Source organism: Hypanus sabinus, chromosome 11 (genome assembly GCF_030144855.1).
Source record: "Hypanus sabinus isolate sHypSab1 chromosome 11, sHypSab1.hap1, whole genome shotgun sequence".
Lineage (NCBI taxonomy): Eukaryota > Metazoa > Chordata > Chondrichthyes > Myliobatiformes > Dasyatidae > Hypanus > Hypanus sabinus.
This window is the reverse complement of record NC_082716.1, coordinates 34463734-34486639: the sequence shown is the minus strand read 5'-3', so window position 1 is coordinate 34486639 and position 22906 is coordinate 34463734. Positions and strand designations below refer to the sequence as shown.

General features: G+C 40.9%; 1 protein-coding gene across 1 annotated transcript in view; it reads right to left on the bottom strand.

The window, feature by feature from the left end:
* The window catches only part of eif2b3 (eukaryotic translation initiation factor 2B, subunit 3 gamma), a 146811-nt gene that overhangs the window by 39669 nt on the left and 84236 nt on the right, over positions 1 to 22906 (bottom strand). Inside the window, exons 7-9 of the mRNA XM_059984103.1 lie at positions 18720 to 18847; positions 17332 to 17522; positions 875 to 952 (exon numbers count right to left, since the gene is read on the bottom strand). Coding sequence (XP_059840086.1) covers positions 875 to 952; positions 17332 to 17522; positions 18720 to 18847 — 397 coding nt within the window. The remainder of the gene's footprint in view (positions 1 to 874; positions 953 to 17331; positions 17523 to 18719; positions 18848 to 22906) is intronic.

Below are 22906 nucleotides of genomic sequence, written 5' to 3'. Positions count from 1 at the left end.
CAGCAACCTCTGCTATGGGGAAATGTTTCTTACTATCTATCCTCATAACTTTGTGTACTTCAGTGAAGTACCCACTCAGTCTCCTAAGATCCAAGAAAAACAAATCTGGTCGATCCAATCTCTACTCTTAACTGAAACTTTCTATCCTATGAATCTCCTTGGCACTCGTTCCAGTGCAATCACATCCACCTTCTAGTGTGGATATCAGAGCAGCACATTAGAAGTACTTCAACAGTGGCTTAGCCAATGTTTTATAAAGTTATAACATAATCTTTCTGTTGAAATACCATATTCCGTTATTAACAAAGGCAAGTACGTTAGATGCTTTTTTAACCACCCTATCTACCTGTGCTGCCAACTTCAGGGATCCTTAGACTCGTACATCGAGACCAGTCTATTCCTTAGAGCTCCCTTGGGTTCTACCATTCATGTCCTAAGCTTTATTAGTTCTCTAAAATCCATCATCTCATACTTATTGGGACTAAATTCTATCTGCTATAGCATACTACATTTTAATATTGGCAGGTATAGAGAAAATCAAAACAATAATTGCTTTAGAAACATTTGTTCACTATCCTGGTTTGTATATTATCACCATCTGTATAAACTGAAGTTTCCTTTATGTTTTGCATCAAATTAGGTCAGAAACCATCCTTTTGTCTTTCTGTGCATTGATTTTAATAGTTGGTTAACTGAATGTAATATTTTTTTCTGTCCACTCTATTTGAATCAAACAGAGACAAGTATTCTTGCTACAGTAGGAACCCAACTAAACAAATTCTGAATGATTTGGGAAATAGAGTGAACTGTACTTAGACTTGAATTAGAAATCACAAGGTTAGCTGACACATGATTTATGCTTCTCACTACTCACCATATACGTATCAGTAACTTGTGCCCAAGGGTGTATTAGTGATTCTTCTTGGGATAAAGCAGTTAAGAACTTAGGAGCCTGAAAGATAAAACACAAGACCAGATTACTCACCATAATGTCTGGAAGGGAATAAAACAAATGAAGTGCATGTATCAAGTATTCCAAAGAATGGACAAAGGATATTGAAAGACCTTTTCTCTCAATGACATATTTCTCTTTGGTATGCCTCCCTTGATTACTATGATTAATCCATGGGCCTGACCAAGTGACCAAGGCAAATTTCACAACATATGCCAGCAATATTAAACCCGATTCTGAAGTTATGGAAAGCAAAGGAGATTGCCAAGGCCCTGGCAGAGATGTTTATAACTTCACTAGACATAGGTCAGGGAAAGGTAAATAACTAATGTTGCACATTCATTTAATAAAGGCAACAAGGGTAAGCCAAGGAACTACAGACCAGTGAGCCTTACATTAGTGGTGGAAATGTTATTGAAGGAGTGATGGATCTAAGACCACAAGATGTACGAACAGAATTAGGCCATTTGGCCCATTTTGTTCCGCACTTTCATCATGGCTGATCCAATTTTCCTCTTGGCCCCAATCTCCTGTCTTTCCCCATACCCCTTCATGTCCTGCCTAATCAAAAATCCATCAACCTCTGCCTTAAAAATCCATGAAAACTTGGCCTCCACAGCTGCCTGTGGCAAAAAATTCCACAGATTCACCACTCCCTGGTAAAAGAAATTCCTTCTCATCTCCATTCTAAAAGGATACCCCATATTCTGAGGCTGTATCCTCTGGTCTTGAACTCTCCCATATACTCTAGGCATCCATTCTATCAAGGCCTTTCACCATTTGATAAGTTTCAATGAGGTTACTTCCCAATCTTCTGAATTCCAGTGAATACAGGCCCACAGCCATCAAACGCTCCTCATATGACAAGCCATTCAATCCTGGAATCATTTTCGTAAACCTCCTTTGAACTTACAAATTAACCTTTAGGTAATCCTGCACAAAGACTCTGAAGTCCCTCTGCATCTCTTTATGTACTTTCTCTCCACTTAGAAAATAGTTAAACCTTTCATTTCCTCTACCAAAGTGCATGACCATACACTTCCCAACGCTGCTTATAAAACAGGAAAACAGGTTTAAAACTGTAAAAACTGGTTTATAGTGGTTTATATTGGTAAAGCTGGTTTATACTGGTAAAAACTGGTTTATGCTAGTTTTGTACCGGTAAAACTGGTTTATGCTGGTAAAAGCTGGTTTGTACTGGTTAAAAACAACACACACAAAATGCTGGTAGAACACAGCAGGCTAGGCAGCATCTATAGGGAGAAGCTGCCTAGCCTGGTGTGATCTACCAGCATTTTGTGTGTGTTGTTTGAATTTCCAGCATCTGTAGATTTCCTCATGTTTGTACTGGGAAAAACTGGTTTATACTGGTAAAATCTGTTAAAAAAAACTGAGACAAAACTGGTTTATACTGGTAAAAACTAGTTTATGGGGGTAACAACTGGTTTATACTGGTAAAAACTGGTTTATAGTGCTTTATAATGCTTTATACTTGTTTATACTGGTAAAAACTGGTTTATGCTAGTTTTGTACTGGTAAAACTGGTTTATGCTGGTAAAAGCTGGATTGTACTGGTTAAAAACAACACACACAAAATAGTGGTAAAACACAGCAGGCTAGGCAGCATCTACAGGGAGAAGCTGCCTAGCCTGCTGTGATCTACCAGCATTTTGTGTGTGTTGTTGTTTGAATTTCCAGCATCTATAGATTTGCTCATGTTTGTACTGGGAAAAACTGGTTTATACTGGTAAAATCTGTTAAAAAATACTGGTAAAAAAAACTGGGACAAAACTGGTTTATACTGGTAAAAACTAGTTTATGCTGGTAACAACTGGTTTATACTGGTAAAAACTGGTTTATAGTGCTTTATAATGCTTTATACTTTTTTATACTGGTAAAAACCGGTAAAAAACTGATTATAAAACTGGTAAATACTGGTAAAAAATGGGGTATACTGGTAAAAACTGGAAAATACTGCTTTATACTGGTAAAAACTTGTTTATACTGGTATATAGTGGTAAAAGCTGGTTTATACGGGTAAAAACTGGTTTATACTGGTAAAACCGGTTTATACTGGTTAAAAACTTGTTTATACTGGTATATAGTGGTAAAAGCTGGCTTATACTGTTAAAAGCTAGTTTATACTGGTAAAAACCGGTTTATACCGGTAAAAAAACTGGTTTACACGGGTAAAAACCAGAAAATACTGCTTTATACTAGTAAAAACTTGTTTATACTGGTATATAGTGGTAAAAGCTGGTTTATACTGTTAAAAGCTGGTTTGTACGGGTAAGAACTGGTTTAAACTGGTTTATACTATTAAAAACTGGTTTATACTGGTTTAAACTGTAAAAACTAGTTTATACTGGTAAAAACTGGTTTAATCTGGTAAAAACCGGTTTACACTGGTGAAAACTGGTAAAACGGGTTTATACTGGTAAAAACTGGAAAATACTGCTTTATACTGGTAAAAACTTGTTTATACTGGTATATAGTGGTAAAAGCTGGTTTATACTGTTAAAAGCTGGTTTATATGGGTAAAAATTGGTTTATACTAATAAAAACTGGTTTATACTGGTAAAAACTTGTTTATACTGGTTCAAACTGCTAAAAACTAGTTTACACTGTAAAAACTAGTTTATACTGGTAAAAACTGGTTTAATCTGCTAAAAACTGGCTTAATCTGGTAAAAACCGGTTTATACTGGTGAAAACTGGTAAAACGGGTTTTTACTGGTAAAAACTGGTTTATACTGGCTTATACTGGTAAAAAAACTGGTTTATACTGGTAAAAACTAGTTTATAGTGGTTTATATTGGTAAAAATTGGTTTATACTATTAAAAACTGGTTTATACTGGTAAAATTGATTTATACTGGTTTATACTATTAAAAACTGGTTTATACTGATAAAATCTGGTTTATATTGGTAAAAACTGGTTTATACTAATAAAAACAGGTTTTTACCGGTAAAAACTTGTTTATACTGGTAAAAACTAGTTTATACTGGTTTATACTATTAAAAACTGGTTTTTACTGGTAAAAACTGATTTATACTGGTTTATACTGATAAAAACTGGCTTATATTGGTAATGTTATGAAGGTGGAGTAACTCTGAGGGGCCGAAGGGTACAAAGTCGCCCCCTCCTTTTTGAGGATCGCAAGATCGCTATTATTTCAGGTCTGAGACCCAGGAAATGAGAGAGAGACATCCAGAATACACAAGCTTTGGAATGTGTCCTGACATCAGCAGAACGGAACCACTGATAACGGCCATTGCCTCTTGGAGACGGAATTGTGTATTGAGTACTGTACTATTCATTGAAACCCCTCAGGGGACAACCAGAGTGGTCTGGTTGAGGGATTGTATCATCCCAACCTGATTGACATCTGAGACCCCGTGAGTAAGAATAAAAGAGGGGTCTGGGGAACAAGCCCTTTAGACGCACCAGGAGAAACGCTAGAAAACCCGTGACAGCGTTTTATAGCAAAAGCCGGTGGGGGCTCGTGTGTGTCCTCCCTTGCCTGGGTGGCGAGCTCACCATGGAAGAACGGTTTAGCTAAAGGAGAGGTCACAATTGAACGGCCATGGCAACGAGACACCTGACAGATCAAAATCATAAAGGAAGGTTGGAAAAACAACCCGTAGCGGTAACTGTTCCCATCCTATCTCTCTCACTCTCTCCAACAATTGCAACACAGCGGTCCCCAACAGCTGTAGCCTGCATGAACTGAGTGAACTTTATATTTCCATCGGACAATACATTATCCCCTATACAACGATAGAGCTTATTTCTTATTATTATTATACCCGCACTTTTAGATTTAGTATTGACGACGTATATTATCTGTATATTTGCATTGATATTATTTTTCTGTATTTTTACTAATAAATACTGTTAAAAATAGTATCATCAGACTTCAACGGACATCTCTATCTTTGCTGGTAAGTGACCCAGTTACGGGGTTCGTAACAACGTGGGGCCTTGTCTCGAGATTTGATACCAAATTGGAGGGCGGGTAAATCGGGCTTTTAAGTCCAGACTTGGATCTGGTTGCGCGGGTAACCAGATGGGAAACCAGCAAAGATGGATGCAGACGAATTCATAGAAAACCCAACTCTGGAGGCGCTAGAGGCTGCCACAAAGTCGGACTTGATAAATATTGCAAAAGGACTAAATCTCGCAGAGGTGAGGTTGTCAATGAAAAGGCGGGAGTTGCAGAGGGCCATAACTCAGTTTTATATTGTGAAGAATGTGTTTTCGGCTGAGGTATTGGAAAATATCCCTGAAAAGGTACCAGCTAGTGGGACGGCTCAGTTAGAGTTGGAGAAATTAAGGTTGGAACATGAAATTAAGTTATAACAGCTGGAAGCAGCTGAAAAGGAAAAGGAAAGAGCTGAAAAGAAAAAAGAAAGAGCCAAAAAGCAAAGGGAGTATGAGCTCCAGCTAAAGGAGTTAGAGGTGAAAAGGGAGAAGGAAAGAGCTGAAAAGAAGCAGGAAAGAGCTGCGAAGCAGAGGGAGCATGAAATTAAGTTAAAAAAGCTGGAAGCAGCTGAAAAAGAGGAAAGGGCTGAAAAAGAGGAGAGAGCCGAAAAGGAGAGGGAGTATGAGGAGAAGGAGAAATAGAGGCAACATGAGTTGGACATGGAGAAGTTCAGGCAAGAGCGAAGAGCTCAAGGGCCAGACCAAGAGGAGAGATTTAATGTTAGTAGGGAGTTTAGGTTAGTACCTCCATTTGAGGAGACGGATGTTGATAGCTATTTCTTGCATTTTGAAAAGGTGGCAGTGAGTCAGAAGTGGCCCAGAGATCAGTGGGTGGCGTTGTTACAAAGTGTGTTAAAAGGGAAGGCACAATGGGCATATGCGGCGTTGTCCATGGAGGAGGAGGAGTCTGAGAATTATGAGAAAGTAAAAGAGGCCATTCTTCGGGCCTATGAATTGGTACCTGAGGCCTATAGACAAAAGTTCAGAAATTTAAAGAAAGGGTGGAATCAGATGTAAGCAGAGTTTGCCTATGAGAAGGGTGTGCTGTTGGATCGTTGGTGTGCAGCAGAAATGGTGGAAGAAGATTTTCGGCGTCTCAGGGAGTTAATTCTGATTGAGGAATTTAAAGGTTGTGTTTCGGATGATATCCGGATGTATTTGAACGAGAAGCCGAATAAGTCCAATTCCGAATTTGCTAGGTTCGCAGATGAATATGCCCTAACCCACAAGACAAAGTTTTCCTCGAATAAAAGTTACCAGAAAGACCGTGGGAACAGTAGAGAAAGCCCGCCGGCTAAGGCAGAAACTAAGCCAGGAGCTAGTGGTAAACGTAAGAAGGAGGAAAGGCAAGATGGCAGGAGGGGTCCTGGCTTGACCTATTTTAGTTGTGGAAAGGTGGGTCATATTGCATCTAAGTGCTTTGCTCTGAGGAAGGAGACAGGAAAGGGGAAAGCAGCAGTACCTACAGGCTGTATTGAGTCGATCAGCAAATCGACGAGAGAGCCCCAGGTAGATAGAGTACAAGAGGGGCGTGAGAAATTTATTTCAGATGGAACCGTGTCAGTGGAAGAGGGAAACACACCAGTTCCAGTGCGGATCTGGAGAGACACTGGTACCGAGCAGTCATTGATTCGCAGTACGGTACTAGATTTTGGTCTCGAGACTGGAGAGGTAGCTTTGAGAGGAATAGGAAAAGGGACAGAAGCTGTGCCTTTGCATAGGATCCTTATAAATTGTGAGCTGGTATCTGGACCAGTTGAACTCGGGGTACTGTTGGAATTACCGGGAGACGGCGTGGACGTCCTCCTTGGTAACGACTTAGCAGATGGAGACGTGAGTGAAGCAGTGAAGCTGACGAGCAAGCCTGTAAGTGTTGAGGACCCGCCCCGAGATTCCAAGATCTATACCGCATGCGCGATCACTCGCAGCATGTCGAGAAAGACAGCTGAGAACGAGACCAGTTTAAATCTGGCCAGTATCAATTTGGCCGGGACGTTTTTACCAACCATGTACCAAGAGGAGTTAGAGGGTGGTAAAATGGAGAATAGGGAGGTGAAAAAGAGTAAAGGGGAGGAGGTAGGCCTACCCTTAGCAAGAAGAGAATTTATACGAGAGCAGGGACGTGACGAGGAGCTGGTAGCATTCAGAGTCAGTTCTTTCTGAGACAGAGCCAGAGGGTTACTACCTGAAAGAGGGTGTGTTGATGAGAAAATGGCCCACCACGGTGCTGGTCGATGAGGATTGGGCGGTGGTACATCAGGTAGTAGTTCTGAAAGTGTATTGGGTGGAAATTTTGAACTTAGCTCATAAGGGACCCTTAGGTGGGCATTTGGGAGTAAGGAAGACAGTGGATCGGGTTATGAAAGATTTCTATTGGCCAAACCTGAGAAAAGATATTGCTGATTATTGTAAAAGGTGCCATACACGTCAGGTGGTAGGAAAGTCGAACCAAGTTATCCCTAAGGCACCCCTCCGACCCATCCCCGCGTGTGAGGAGCCTTTCTCCCGAGTCATTGTGGATTTTGTGGGTCCTTTACCTAAAACTGCGAGTGGGCAGCAGTATGTCATGACCATGATGTGTGCCGCTACCCGATTTCCAGAGGCTGTGCCTCTGGGAAATATTAGGACCCCTGCGGTGGTAAAGGCACTCATTAAATTCTTTACCACATTGGGGCTGCCTAAGGAAATACAGTTCGATCAGCAGAGTACATTTACATCCAGAGCATTTCAGCAGATGATGACCCAGATGGGAGTCAAACAAATTTTAGCTTCTGCATACCATCCGGAATCCCAAGGAGCGTTGGAAAGATTCCACACTACACTAAAGACCATGATTAAAACTTATTGTCAGGAAAACGTTCGAGACTGGGATGATGCTTTACCACTTCTGTTATTTGCAGTAAGGGTTACAGTTCAGGGACCTCTGGGGTTCAATCCGTTTGAGCTTGTTTTTGCTCACAGGCCCAGGGGGCCTTTAACCCTACTTAAAGAGAAGTGGTCTAGTCCGAACGTTCAAGTCAGTGTGATTGACTATGTTTTAAAATTCCGGGAAAGGCTGCATAAGGTATGCGCCTTGGCAAGAGAAAACCTTAAAGACTCCCAGATCAAAATGAGCCAATGGAAATAGGACCAAAACCTTATCGCCCCTCTACGAGCAAGGTTTCAAGGACCATATAAAGTGCTTAAGAAAATAGACTCGCTGAATTATGTGATTGAAACACCCGATAGGCGAAAGCCGAACCAGTTAGTTCACGTGAACATGATGAAAGGTTACCATGAAACGACCCCTGCGGTGGTCGGTGCAGTCCTGAAAACTGATGAGGCAGCGGGGAGTGGTAAGGAGGAACCAGAGCGGGTTGAAAAGATAAGTATAGTACCCACCAGATTAGAGAACTCTGTTATTTTAGCAAGCCTTGCTGATAAAGTTAGTCACTTAGAGCCTGAACAGCGGGAGCAGGTAACACAGCTCATTAACCGGCATACAGATTTATGTCCAGATGTCCCAAGAAGGTGTAGAGGAACAAAACATGATGTGATTGTTACCTCGACATCGCCTATTAAACAAGCCCCTTATCGGATGAATTCAGAAAAGAGCCAGCTAGTAGGAAAGGAGATTAAACATATGCTAGCTGCTGGGATAATCCGCGAATCCTCTTCTGCGTGGGCCTCTCCTTGCACGGTTGTCCCAAAACCGGACGGTACCATAAGATTCTGTACCTACAGAAAGGTAAATGCTGTCACACAGACAGATGCTTACCTTATCCCCAGGGTGGATGATTGCATTGATAAAATGGGGAAGGTGAGGTACATCACTAAAATTGACTTGTTAAAGGGGTACTGGTGCGTTCCTTTAACGGACAGGGCTCGGGAAATTTCAGCCTTTGTCACCCCATCTGGGTTGTACGAGAACAATGTTATGCCGTTCAAAATGAAAAATGCACCAGGGACATTCCAGAGGATGATTGACACAGTGATAAAAGGGTTAACCAACACCAAGGCTTATATTGACGATGTGGTAGTTTGGAGTGACACCTGAGGGGAGCACATGGAGGCTGTAGAAAATCTGTTTAAGAGAATGTCAGCAGCCCAACTTACAGTAAACCTCGCAAAGAGTGAATTTGGTCATGCCACAATCACATACTTGGGGTATGTGGTAGGAGAGGGGCAGTTGACTCCTGTGCAAGCAAAGGTACAGGTTATTTCTGAGGTTCCTGAACCCTCCAATAAAAGGGCACTGAGAAGGTTTTTGGGCACGGTGGGATACTATCGGAAATTCTGTAAAAATCTTGCGAATATTGCTCTCCTACTTACAAAACTCATATGGAAGGAGGAAAAATTTGAATGAAGCAAATCTTATCAGAATGCTTTTGAAAAGTTAAAAACCATGTTGTGCCAAAACCCTGTGTTAAAAGCACCTGATTTGTTAGCACCCTTCTCCCTGGCGAAGTGATGCGAGTGATGAGGCTGCAGGAGCAGTCCTATTACAGCAAGCAGGGGATGGAGTGGAGCACCCGGTAGCATATTTCTCTCGGAAGTTCAATGTGCACCAGAGGAATTACTCTACCATGGAAAAGGAATTGTTGGCACTTGTTTTGGCAATACAACATTTTAAAGTGTACATTTGTCCAGCGCAAAAACCCTTAGCTGTTTATACAGATCACAACCCGTTGGTATTCCTGGCTAGCATGAAAAATACAAACAGGAGGTTATTAAGTTGGAGTCTGATGCTGCAAGAATTCAAAATTAAGATACAGCATATTAAAGGAAATGATAATGTGTTCGCTGACTGTTTATCTAGATGCTGAATTGAATGTATAACTGTATTACTCTGTAGTGAAAAAAAAACTCTTTTGTATTGTGTTAGATTCTGAAATCCTGTAAGACTCTGTATTAATTAATTTTTACCTGTGGCAAAAATCCTAGAAGGAAGGGGGTGTTATGAAGGTGAAGCAACTCTGAGGGGCCAAAGGGTACAAAGTCACTCCCTCCTTTTTGAGAATCGCAAGATCGCTATTATTTCGGGTCTGAGACCCAGGAAATGAGAGAAAGACATCCAGAATACACAAGGTTTGGAATGTGTCCTGACATCAGCGGAACGGAACCACTGATAACGGCCATTGCCTCTTGGAGACGGGATTGTGTATTAAGTACTGTACTATTCATTGAAACCCCTCAGGGGACAACCAGAGTGGTCTGGTTGAGGGATTGCATCATCCCAACCTGATTGACATCTGAGACCCCGTGAGTAAGGATAAAAGAGGAGTCTGGGGTACAACCTCTTTAGACGCACCAGGAGAAACGCTAGAAAACCCGTGACAGCGTTTTATAGCAAAAGCCGGTGGGGGCTCGTGTGTGTCCTCCCTTGTCTGGGGTGGCGAGCTCACCACGGAAGAACGGTTTAGCTAAAGGAGAGGTCACAATTGAACGGCCATGACAACGAGACACCTGACGGATCAAAATCATAAAGGAAGGTTGGAAAAACTATCCGTAGCAGTAACTGTTCCCATCCTATCTCTCACTCTCTCCAACAATTGCAACACAGTGGTCCCCAACAGCTGCTGCCTGCATGAACTGAGTGAACTTTATATTTCCATCAGACAATACATTATCCCCTAGACAACGATAGAGCTTATTTCTTATTGATTATTATTATACCTGCACTTTTAGATTTAGTATTGACGACGTATATTATCTGTATATTTGCATTGATATTATTTTTGTGTATTTTTACTAATAAATACTGTTAAAAATAGTATCATCAGACTTCAACGGATATCTCTTTCTTTGCTGGTAAGTGACCCAGTTACGGGGTTCGTAACAGTAAAAACTGATTTATACTGGTTTATACTGATAAAAACTGGTTTATATTGGTAAAAACTGATTTATACTGGTTTATACTATTAAAAACTGCTTTTTACTGGTAAAAACTGGTTTATGCTGGTTGAAAATGGTAAAACTGGTTGATACTGGTTAAAATCGGTTTGTAAAAACTGGTTTATACTGCTTTATGCTAGTAAAAACTGGTTTATACTGGTATATACTGGTAAAACTAGTTTATACTGGTTTATTAGGGAGGTTTATTTGGCTTGTTAGGGAGAGTAAGGAGGTGATAGACAGGAGCTATAGGCAGGTGGTCACCCCAGGGCCACACAAAACAGGTAAGTGAGTGACTGCCAGGAGAGGGAAGGAAGGGCGTCAGGTAGTGGAGAGCATCCCTGTGGCTGTCCCCCTTAACAATAAGTACTCCATTTTGAGTGCTGTTGGGGAGGACAACCTACCTGGGGAAAGCAACAGTGGCCGTGTCTCTGGTATTGTCTGGCCCTGTGGCTCAGAATGGTAGGGAATGGAAGAAGAGGGCAGCAGTAATAGGGGACTCCATAGCTGTGGGGACAGATAGCAGTTTGCCTCCCAGGTGCCCGGGTTTGTGATGTTTCTGAGCACACAAATGGGAGGGTGAGCAGCCAGAGGTCATGGTCGATATTGGTATCAACGACACAGGTAGGAAAAGGGTAGGGGTTCTGAAAGCAGAAAACAGGGAGTTAGGAAGCTGAGAAGCAGGACCTCAAAGGTAGTAATCTCGGGATTGCTGCCTGTGCCACGTGACAGTGAGTATAGGAATAGAATGTGGTGGAGGACAAATGCAGGCTAAAGGATTTGAGCAGGAGGGCAGGGATACAGACTTTTGCATCATTGGGACCTCTTATGGGGCAGGTGTAACCTGTACAAAAAGGACAGGCTGCACTTGAATCCCAGGGGGAATCAATATCCTGGCGGGGAGGTTTGCTATTGCTTTTGGGGAGGTTTTAAACTAGATTTGCAGGGGGTTTGGAACTGAAGTGAAGAGACGGAGGATGGGGAGGTTGGAGCACAAGTAGAGACAGCTTGTAGGGAGTTTGTAAGGACGGATAGGCAAATGTTGGATTAAAGATGCATTTAGCCTGATGGTTTGAGATGTGTCTATTTTAATGTTGTGGACAGTCTGGAGGGTTGGCAGGGGTTACAGCGGGACATTGATAGGGTGCAGGACTGGGCTGAGAAGTGGCAGATGGAGTTCAACCCAGATAAGTACGAAGTGCTTCATTTTGGTAGGTCAAATTTGAATACAGAATATTAATGGTAAGACTCTAGGCAGTGTGAAGGATCTGGGAGATCTTGAGGTCCGTGTCGACAGGACACTCAAAGCTGCTGCGCGTGTGACAGTTTTGTTAAGAAGGCATATGTTGTGCTGGCCTTCATCAACCGTGGGATTGAGTTGAAGAGCTGTGAGGTAATGCTACAGCTGTATAAGACCCTGGTCAGACCCCACTTGGAGTATTATGCTCATTTCTGGTCACCTCTCTAATAGACAAAGAGAGAGTGCAAAGGAGATTTTCAAGGTCTTTGCCTGGATTGGAGGGTGTACCTTATGAGAATAGGTTGAGTGAACTTGGCCTTTTCTCCTTGGAGCGATGGAAGATGAGAGGTGACCTGATAGAAGTGTAAAAGATCATGAGGGGGCAGAGGCTTTTTCCCAGGGCTGAAATGGCTAATATGGGGAGGGGGGGTATAATTTTAAGGTGCTTGGAAATAAGTACCGAGGGGATGTCATGGGTAAGTTTTTCACACAGAGAGTGGTGGGTGTGTGGAATGCAGTGCTGACAGCGGCGGTGGAAGTGAACACAATAGAGTCTTTTAAGAACCTCTTAGATAGGTACATGGAGCTAAGAAAAATAGAGGGCTATGCGATAGGGAAATTCTAGGGAGTCTCTAGAGTAGGTTAAGTGGTTGGCAAAACATTGTGGGCCAAAGGGCCTGTAATGTGCTGTAAGCTTCTATGCTCTGTGTTCTACTAATGCCTGGCTAGCATGCAGGACTGCAATGATTGCTCACATTGCTTGGCTCAGCCCAACCAACCGCCCTCACAGGCAGCATCTCGACACTAAAACCTCATGATTAATTGCCGTGGGAGCGTCAGGGGAGCATGGCAATTCACACCAGGTTGAGAACAGCATTATGCAGCCTCAAGTGGATCTCTTCATTCAAAAACCGGGGGATGGGAGAGAATTACATTGCTATCAATGGTCAGACTGTAAAAGCTATTAGACTGTGGGAATGCACTAAACAGGATACCCACAATTCCTAAACTATGTTAGCCATGGCTATTCGAAGAGGCAGTCTTGAATATAGTCAACTGTGTGTTATGTGTTCCACTTCAAGTTGTTCTCATGTATTATGGCTGTTTTGGCATGTTTTAACAAAAAAGATAAATAAAACTAAGTAATAGACACATAATTCTTTTCAACAGTGCTCACCTAACAGGGATAAATGATTATGTATTCTATGTTTCAACAACATGCCATGTCAAAAGCTTCTTCCTTTTTCATTTTTTCAGTTATAATTTTAAACTTAGTGCCTGTTACCAATTCACAACCATAGAGAAAACATTCTTTTAAGAAAGCTCAATTTTCAAAGTCTCCTTTAAACTTCAACAATTTTTTTTCCCCCAATGAATCAATTTTTCTAAGCACCTTTTCAGCTTTATTAGCATCTGAACAAATCTCTTCTGTATACTAAAGAAATGCTAATGAAATTGCTTCAATGAAATACGTAGATGTACATAAAATACTCTGATCTTCACTTGGTACAAATTCATCATTATCTGCTCCTCACTGACAATCAACACAGGCATGTACGCTTGCTTAGCTCACTGCTCTATTGTTTCTACCCTCATGAATGTGTGGCTATGCACGGATCTAACACCATCTGTAAATTCACCAATGACACCACTATTGGCAGAATCTCAGATGATGACAAGGAGGTGTACAGGAATAAAGGAGATAAACTGGTTGAATGGTGTCGAAACAACAAACTTGCACTCAATGTATACAAGCAAGACCAAGGAAATGACTGAAATTCAGGAAGGTGAGGTCAGGAGAACGTATACCAATCCTGACTGAGGAGTCGCTGGTGGAAAGGATGAGCAGCTTTAATACCTCAGAGGATTTATCCTGGGCCCAATACATTGATGTAATCATGAAGGAGGCACACAGTGGCCAAGGAGATATGCTATGTTACCAAAGACTCCAGCAAATCTCTACACATGTACCGTGGCGAGCACCCTGACTGGTTGCATCACCACTTGGTAAGAAGGTTCCTTTGCACAGGATTGAAAGAAGCTAAAGAGAATTGCAGACTCAACCAGTTCCATCACAGGTACGAGCCTCACCACCAGTAAGGACATTCTCAAAAGGTGGTGCCTCCAGAAGACAACATCATTAAGGACAGTCACCAACTAAGACATGTTCTCCTCACATTGCTATCATTTGGGAGGAGGTACAGAAGCCTGAAAACCCACACTCAACGTTTTAGGAACAGCCTCTTCTCCTCCATCATCAGATTTCTGAACAGTCCATGAACATTAACTTGCTATCCCTCTTTTGCACAATACATTTTTTATTGTACAATGCAGTGATTTTTTTGTCTTGCACTGTACTGCTGCATAAAATCACAAATTTTATGGCATATGTCAGTGATATGAAACCTGATTCTGATTGTACATTGGTGTTCAGTATTACATTTAATATTTTATCAATATTTCTAATTGCACCTTTAACCATTACACCAAGGTTAAGAGTTTGCAGAAATCCACAAATTACATTAAATAAAGCAATCACAGTATATGTTGAATAAATATTGATCAAATCATATAGATAATTTCTCTACAATCTGAATGGTGCCACATAAACTCCTATACCCTCATGAGAGATGATGAGGTCAAAGCCTAATTTTTCCAATGAAACCTCTCAATATGGAGAGGGAAAACCAGTCTTCCCTCTCCATATTGACTGATTCCACCAGTGATCAAAAAACAGGTAGCCAGCACTCACCTTCTGCATTCACCTCGATGTTCCAATCTCCTTCATCGCTTTAATTGGTGAACAATCGAAGTGTTAATTGGCAAAATGGAATTGAATATCAGGTCACCACAAGTTTCGCGCACACTGCCTCTGCCTCCCAGAATCCAGCTGGAGACTGCAAAGCACTGAAACAGCCAAGCGATCTCCAAACTGCAGATCACAGGCTCCAACAATTCCAGAATCATATTCAAGATGAAAAACAAACGTAAAAGACATAAAGGAAGTAAAATATATGGTTTCATGATCTATCCAGAAGATTTTGACTGAAGGAGTGTTGTATACAGGGGCTAAATTGACCAGAAGTCACGTTGTGCGTAGTATAGCAGTTCTCCAGTATTGAACTACTGTGGGAGCACAGGTTTCATTAGAAAAATTAGACTTTGACCCCATCCTATATATATTAATGCCGTTTAGGTAGCTTATAACCAGATGACATAAACATCGGTTTCTCCTTCCCTCCTCCTTCATACTTCTTCTACTCCCCACTACTCTATCCTCTTACCTCTTCTCCTCATCTGCCTATCACCTTGCCTGGTGCCCTCAGTTCTTCCATTTTACCTATGGTCTACTCTTCTCTCCTATCAGATTCCTTCTTCTCCAACTCTTTACCTTTCTCACCCACCTGGCTTCACCTATCACCTTCTAGCTAGTCCTCTTTTCCTTTGCCTCACCTTTTTATCTTCACCCCTTCAGTCCAGTCCTGAAGGAGGGTCTCAGCCCAAAAGGTTAACTGTTTATTCATTGCCATAGACGCTGCTTGACCTGCAGAGTTCCTCCACCATTCTCTGTGTGTTGTTCTGCTCTTAAAGCACTGAGTGTGTGTTTCAGGCTCCTGTAGCTCCTCCTTGATTGTAGCAACTAGACGAGGGCATGTCCTGGGCAATGGGGGTCCTTAGCGACAGATGCTGCATTTTTGAGGCACTGCCTTTTGGAGATGACCTAGTGCCCATGATGCAGCTAGCTGAGTTTGCAACTTTCTGCAGCTTTTTCAGATCCTCTGCAGTGGCATCTCCATACCACACAATGATGCAACCAGTTAGAATGCTCTCCATAGTACATCTGCAGAAATTAGCGAGTGTCTTTGGTGACATGCCAAGTCTCCTCAATATACTTCCTCATGAAGTATAGTTGCTGTCATGACTTCTTTGTAATTGCATCAATATGTTGGTGTAAGTATCAATATAAGGAACTTGAAACTGGTCACCCTTTTCACTGGTATCCCTCGATGAGGATCTGTAAGTGCTCCCTTGACTTCCCTTTCTTAGTCTATAATCAATTGCTTGGTCTTATGAATATTGAGTACAAGGTTGTTGCTGCAACACCACTCAGACAGCTGATCTACCTCAATCCTCTATGCCTCCTCATCACCATCTGAAATTCTGCCAACAAACAGTTGTGTCATCGGCAAATATATAGATGGCATTTGAGCTATGCTTAGCCTCAACAGTCATGAATGTAGAGGGAGTAGAGCAATGGACCAAGTACACATGTTTGGGGTGTGCCAGTGTTGATTGTCAGTGGGGAGGAGGTGTTATTTTCGATCTACACTGAACATGGTCTACCACCTGCTGACAAAGGTTTAGTTAATATCATTGTCATACACAAAGCTGTCAAGCAATTGGTTACGTCTCATAGAGTCATGGAATCATACAGTATGAAATCAGGCCACACACACACAATGCTGGAGGAACTCAGCAGGCCAGGCAGCATTTTGTGTGTGTTGCTTGGACTTCCAGCATCTGCAGATTTTTTCTTGTTTCTGGTCCATTACTTTATCAGTCTAGGTTCTAGCTTGCCAACTTGTTCTGGATCCAATGAGCTGTAAACTTTTGGACCAGTTTCCCATGGGGGACATGGTCAAAGGCCTTAATGAAGTCCACATAAACCACATCTATGGCACTCTCCTCATTTATACATTTTGCTACAACCTCAGAAATATCAAACTGAGTGGTCAGATGAGAACTGATGCTAACAAAGCCAATTATCGTCAGTCTCTGGTTCCAAATGATCATTAATCCTGTCATCTGAATGTTTATTCCAATGGCTTCCCTACTGATCTCTTTGAACATTTCCAATAACCTCAGTCATTTAAAGGAGGGGTAAGCTCCCTTCAGATGCCAACCAATAATTTCTATATTTATGTAACTTTATTTAGCAGTAAATTGGTGCACGTGATTTAAAAACAAAATCAATGTAGTATGTTGGTTAAGCTGTTAAATCTTCAAAGTAAATCCTGTTCGCTCATTGCAATATTTAATTACACTATATACCGTATAGCCAAATTCTGGTTCAAACTCAAAAGTGACACTTTTGACACTTCATTACCTCCTAGAAATACCATCAGCAAAATCTGTAGCAATTAAAAATGATCTTAACTCATTTTTAACTAATCCACTCTGATCTGCATTGAGACAACCAATCTTTAATGGGACTCATCCCTCTGCTGTTGATTTTTCCAAGTCAAGCAGAAGTAAAAACTACTAAGCAAGATACACCTTACCTGTCGGTTGGCTTCAATATATGAAGGTAGTGTGTTTACACGATAACACATCCCTTCTTCCATAATATGGACATAGCAGCGAAGTTTCGTTCCATGATATGGATCACTCATATCTCCATGATGATCATTCCAAAATGATTTTTCCCTGGCTAAATTCAGAAGATCATCCTCTTTTGTGTAACTGAATATATCTTAAATAAGCAAAGAAATAAACCTGTAAATACTTAAATAAACAATGAATTAGATAGCATGTACAATATAAACATTAAAAAAAACAAAAAGTGATGCCAAAGCATCATGTGGAGAGAGAAACAGTTAGCATTTTAAATCTGAAGCACTTCAGCAAAATTAGGAGAGTAACAAGTTGGTCCAGAAAAAGTGGGAAAGTAGGAGAAGGCAGTAGTTGAAGCAAAGGGAATTTCTCTGATAGCTAAAAACAATGTGGCTATTAACATCACAGACTTTACATCAGCAACACATTAGACAAAGTAGTTTAGCTGCTCCTTAAAGGCCACAATATTTCACAATATCAGAGAAATTACCATTTTATTGTGTTCTTTAAAAATTCCCCAATATCACACCATCTTCCAATCCAACCCTTATTTTCTGCATTCTGACCTGAAACCAAATGGTATTCTTAAACAATTATTTTTAAGATATCTGTTTCCTCCAGTTTTGTGGTTGATTGCATCCAGACTTTGCTCAGGTGGAAGAACGTAGTATTTCATGTGGTGAGTGTTATACTTCAGATGTTATATACTCCTTTCAACTACCTGTATTTTGCCTACAAGAAGTTTGTGCCATCCCTCATGCTACTTCTTTATATTGAATTGCCTTGAACTAAGGATTTCCATGAATAGATGAGGCTATTATATATTTTCAAGGATGCTTTGATAATATCTTTGAAGGATTTCTCAATTCTCGAGACAAAGCTTAAAGGCGAGTCCTTTGTTATTTTTAAGTAGTATGGTAACAAGCAACCAAAGGGTATCCCGAGAACTAGAACTCACAGAGTATGATCGGCATCTGAGGGTTGGGAATTCTGGCCTTGGGGAGGTTCATACATCTTGCCAGTGGATTTGGAAGATTTTGCAAAGAAGACTTCTTCAGTGTTTTGGAGTAATGTTGCAGGTTATCCGTGTCTCCAAGGCATATAGGAGACTGGATCACCACAAACATAAAGGTTGGACTGAAGTGTTGACTTTAAACACTTTTACCCAGTCAGTCATAAGCTGTCCTGGCACACTAAAACTGGTGGCAAATTTCACCATCAGGCATTTGACATGAGAAGTGATCCATATTTTCCACAGTCTGATCATTAAGGATGTTTTGTGCTGGGATTTATACAATTAGAAGACCTATTACTCATGAATATCTACACAACATACCTGCAGGCTTTGAGGTTTTCTTCTGATCTTCATTTATATTATCTTTAGAAAGCTGAGCAGAATTAGGCGAAACAAACTGCTTTTGGACTAGATACGGAATCAATTCACCACGGATTGATGTGAAAGACCTTTGAAGAGAAACATTTTCATTACCAATAAACGGAAGTGCTCTTCAGACCTAGTACGCTTTTAATAACATTCTGGTGTGTTGAAATTACATGCAAGGGATTAAAAAATCAGGATGCCTGACGTAATATCCTACTTTTCTGTGGCCCTATGTAAAACAAAAGGTAAAATACTTATTCCCAAGAGGAGCCAACCCCAGCCATTCTCTCACACCTTGGCAGTAAGTACTCTGTTAGAAATTAATTTGACCATTGTCCTCTCAGCAGTTAAGCAGAGTGGAAAAGGTCAGACAGAAAAGTGTAGGATCAACCTATTCCATTCTGATTATTGAGACAGGCTTGAAAGCCCATATATTACATCTGCTTCTATGTTTTCAATTAATCCTTATAAACATGGCATATTTAGTTATACCTACAAATCCAAATACAAACTATTAGATTATTAACAAAGCATAACAGTTAAATCACTTTTGCATCAGTAAACAATCAAGTGTTATTAAGATAAAGGGATCTTAATTTGGACTGATATACAGAAGCAACATCAATTAAAACATTCTGTAGTTTATTCTAGTATCTAATGACACATTTACCATAAGCAATGTTTGGACTAAGGCCGTCATAAAAACAGGAAATATTAGTAGTAGATCTGGCAGTGTCTGTGAAGATTGAAACAGAGTGAACATTTCAGATCAATGATGTTGCACCAGAACCAGGAAAATTTAGAAACCAAAAATATTTTAAATTGCTGAGAAAGTGGAGGAGCAAACCAGGATAGAGGAAATTTCTGTGATAGGTGAGGTGAAGGAGAGAAAGAGCAGAAGTCAAGGAAGAGAGAAGGAAGTTCTACGGGATAAGAACAGGCCAAAATAAAGCAAGTTTCATATTAGGACCAAAATAAATCATTAACATGGTTTAAAAATTGCTACATAGTGAAAGCTAACAACGTGACTGGCTGAAATGCTTCATTCTCAGATGAGCTCAGTGGTTTTCATGCATGCTTTGAAAGGAAGAATAAAATTACATCTGTGCGAATCACTGCAGTGTCTTGCAATTCTCTGCCTCGGAGGCCAATGCTAGAACCTCTTTCAAAGGATGAATACCCACAAGGCATCAGGCCCTGATGATATACCTGGTAGGACACTGAAAACTTGTGCCAACCAATTGACAGGAGTGTTCAAGGACACCATCAATCTCTGACAGCTGCAGCTGGAGGTTTCCACCTGCTTCAAAAGTGTGACAGTTATATGCACCGAAGCAGAGCAGGATCAGCTGCCTCAACGACTTTCATCCACTGCCACTAACATCTAATGTGATGAAGCACTTTGAGAAGTTGGTCACTCACTGCTAGAATCAATTCTTGCCTAAGCAAGGACCCGGTCCTGCTGTAATTTGCCTAAAGCTACAATAAGTCTCCAATGGATGCTATCCTGCTGGCTCTCCAACTGGCCTTGGATCACCTGGGCAATAGTAATGCCTACATCAGACTGCAGTTTATTGATAACAGCTCAGTGTTCAACACAATCATGCCCTCAGTTCTAATGAACAAGCTCCAAAATTTGGGCCTCTGTACCTCCCTCTGCCACTGAATCCTTAACTTTCTCACCACAGTCAGTGCGGAGTGGAAACAATATCTCCACCTTGCTGACAATCAACACTGGTACACCTTGAAGATTTGCGCTAAGCCCACTGCTCTACTCCCTCTACACCCATGACTGCGCAGCTAGGCACAGCTCGAACGCTTTTTATAAATTTGCCGATGACATAACTATTGTTGGCAGAATTTCAGATGGTGATGAGGCGGTGTACAGGAGCATGATAGATCAACAGGTTGAGTGGTATCGCAACAACAACTTTGCACTCAACTTCAGTAAGACCAAAGAAGTGATTGTGGACTTCAGGAAGGGGAAACACACACCAGTTCTCATCAAGGGACCAGCAGTGAAAGGGTGAGTAACTTTAAGTTCCTGGGTGTCAACACCTCTGACGTTCTATCCTGGGCCTAACATGTCCATGCAATTGCAAAGGAGGCACAACAGCAGCTATATTTCATTAGGAGTCTGAGGAGATTTGGTATGTCACCAAAGATACTCGCAAATTTCTAGATGTACCGTGGAGAGCATTCTGAATGGAGGCATCACCACCTGGTATAGAGGGGGCCACCGCACAGGATCAGAAAAAGCTGCAGAAAGCTGTAATTTCAGCTAGTCCCATCATGGGCACTAGCCTCTCCAGCGTCGAGAAAATCTTCAAATTGTGATGCCTGAAAAAGGCAGCATCCATCATTAAGGACCCCTCATCATCCGGGACCTGCTCTCTTCTCATTGCTACAATTGAGGAGGTGGTACCAGAGCCTGAAGATACACAATCAATGTTTCAGGAACAGCTTCTTTCTGTCTGCTATTAGATTTCTAAATGGAAAATGAATCCATGAATATTAACTCACTTATTTCCTGTCTGTTTGCACTACTTATTCAATTCTTTATGCTTACTTATTGTAATTTATAGTTTTTTATTATTATATATTGCAATCTACTACTGCATTAAAACAACAAATTTCACAACATATGTACATGATATTAAACCAGATTCTGAAAAAGCCAAAATGCTGTCTCAGAAATGGGAAAAATAAACTTACTGTAATGTGCAAGACCTGTTTTAAAAGCTTTAGAGCTGAGTGAAACCAGAATTGTCTGGTTTATGATTGAAAGCTGAAGGCCACAGCTACTCATTTACCATTTTAAATTACAGGACGTAGACGCACCAATCTGCTAACAAGCAAAAGGACACAAGCTATCTTATTTAAATTGATTCTTAACTCTGACACTAACCAATCCTCATTGGGAAAGTACAAGACTTCTTTAAATTTCATATTAGTAACAGGAAGTATGTTCTGCATCAGGCTCAACATCGAAGCTAACCTTGCTTCAGTCTGATGATCGCTGCCATTTTGGTCGGCGCAGTTTATCAGATTTCGCATGACACTGACAACGTGGGGTTTGACTCTGTTTTTGCTACCCTGCATTAAATAAGATAAAATGCAATTTTAAACCTTCCCAGTAACAAATTCTTCTTACACAATAAACAACCATTTCCCTAAGAACCACAGATATCCATTATACAGAGATGTAATATGCATTTAATGGCTTGCATAAATAAGCAAAGTGACCTGAATCAGCAGCACTCATATGTTTAATAAGGTAATTAAATTCACACTATGGCCCCTAGTACAGCATAGTGGTTAGTGTGGTGCTTTACAGTGCCAGTGATAGAAAGAGTTTATACGTTCTCTCAATTACCGTACATGTCTCATTCAGGTGCTCTGGTTTTCTCCAACAATCAAAAAAGACATATGGGGTATGCTTAGTAAATTGTGGGTATGCTGTGTGAATGCCAGAAGCGTGGCTTTACTTACAAGCTGCTCCCAGTACATCACAAACAATGACACAAATGACAGATTTCACTGCATGAAATGTGGCAAAAAAGCTAATCTTTAAGTTCTAGATTAATTCCCTCCAAAATCTACTTTTCTTCTATACTCCAGTGGATACAAGCCTTGTCTTGTCTCTTAAGACAACTTACCTACTGTAGACATTAGTTTAGTAAACAGCCAAATATGATCTTGGTAATGTCCTATTAACTACAACATAAACTCCTCACTATTATATTCAGTTTATGCAGTAGGACCTAGATAATTTCAAATGCAAACTGACAAATGCTGGTTAACATTTCCATTATTGAAGCAAGCTGCAATGATTAATTCCAACAAGACAGGTCGAACTTCCTACCCATGGCAAACAACATTGCTGAATTCCCGTATTTGAATCCGGATGTTACCCCTATCATTTCCTTCACAATTATTAAGCTGACTGCTCCGTTCCCAGGCTTTGTTCTCTTCTTTCTTTGTTAACACTAATTATCTGCCAAGATTCTTCTTATCAATCCAACAGAAAAGGGCCTCAGATTTTTGCCTGCATTAGAAAAGAATACGGAACTTTGCATAATTTTCAGTGCCCCAAAGAAGATGAACAAAATCAGAATAGTTAAGTAGTTATTTTCATATTA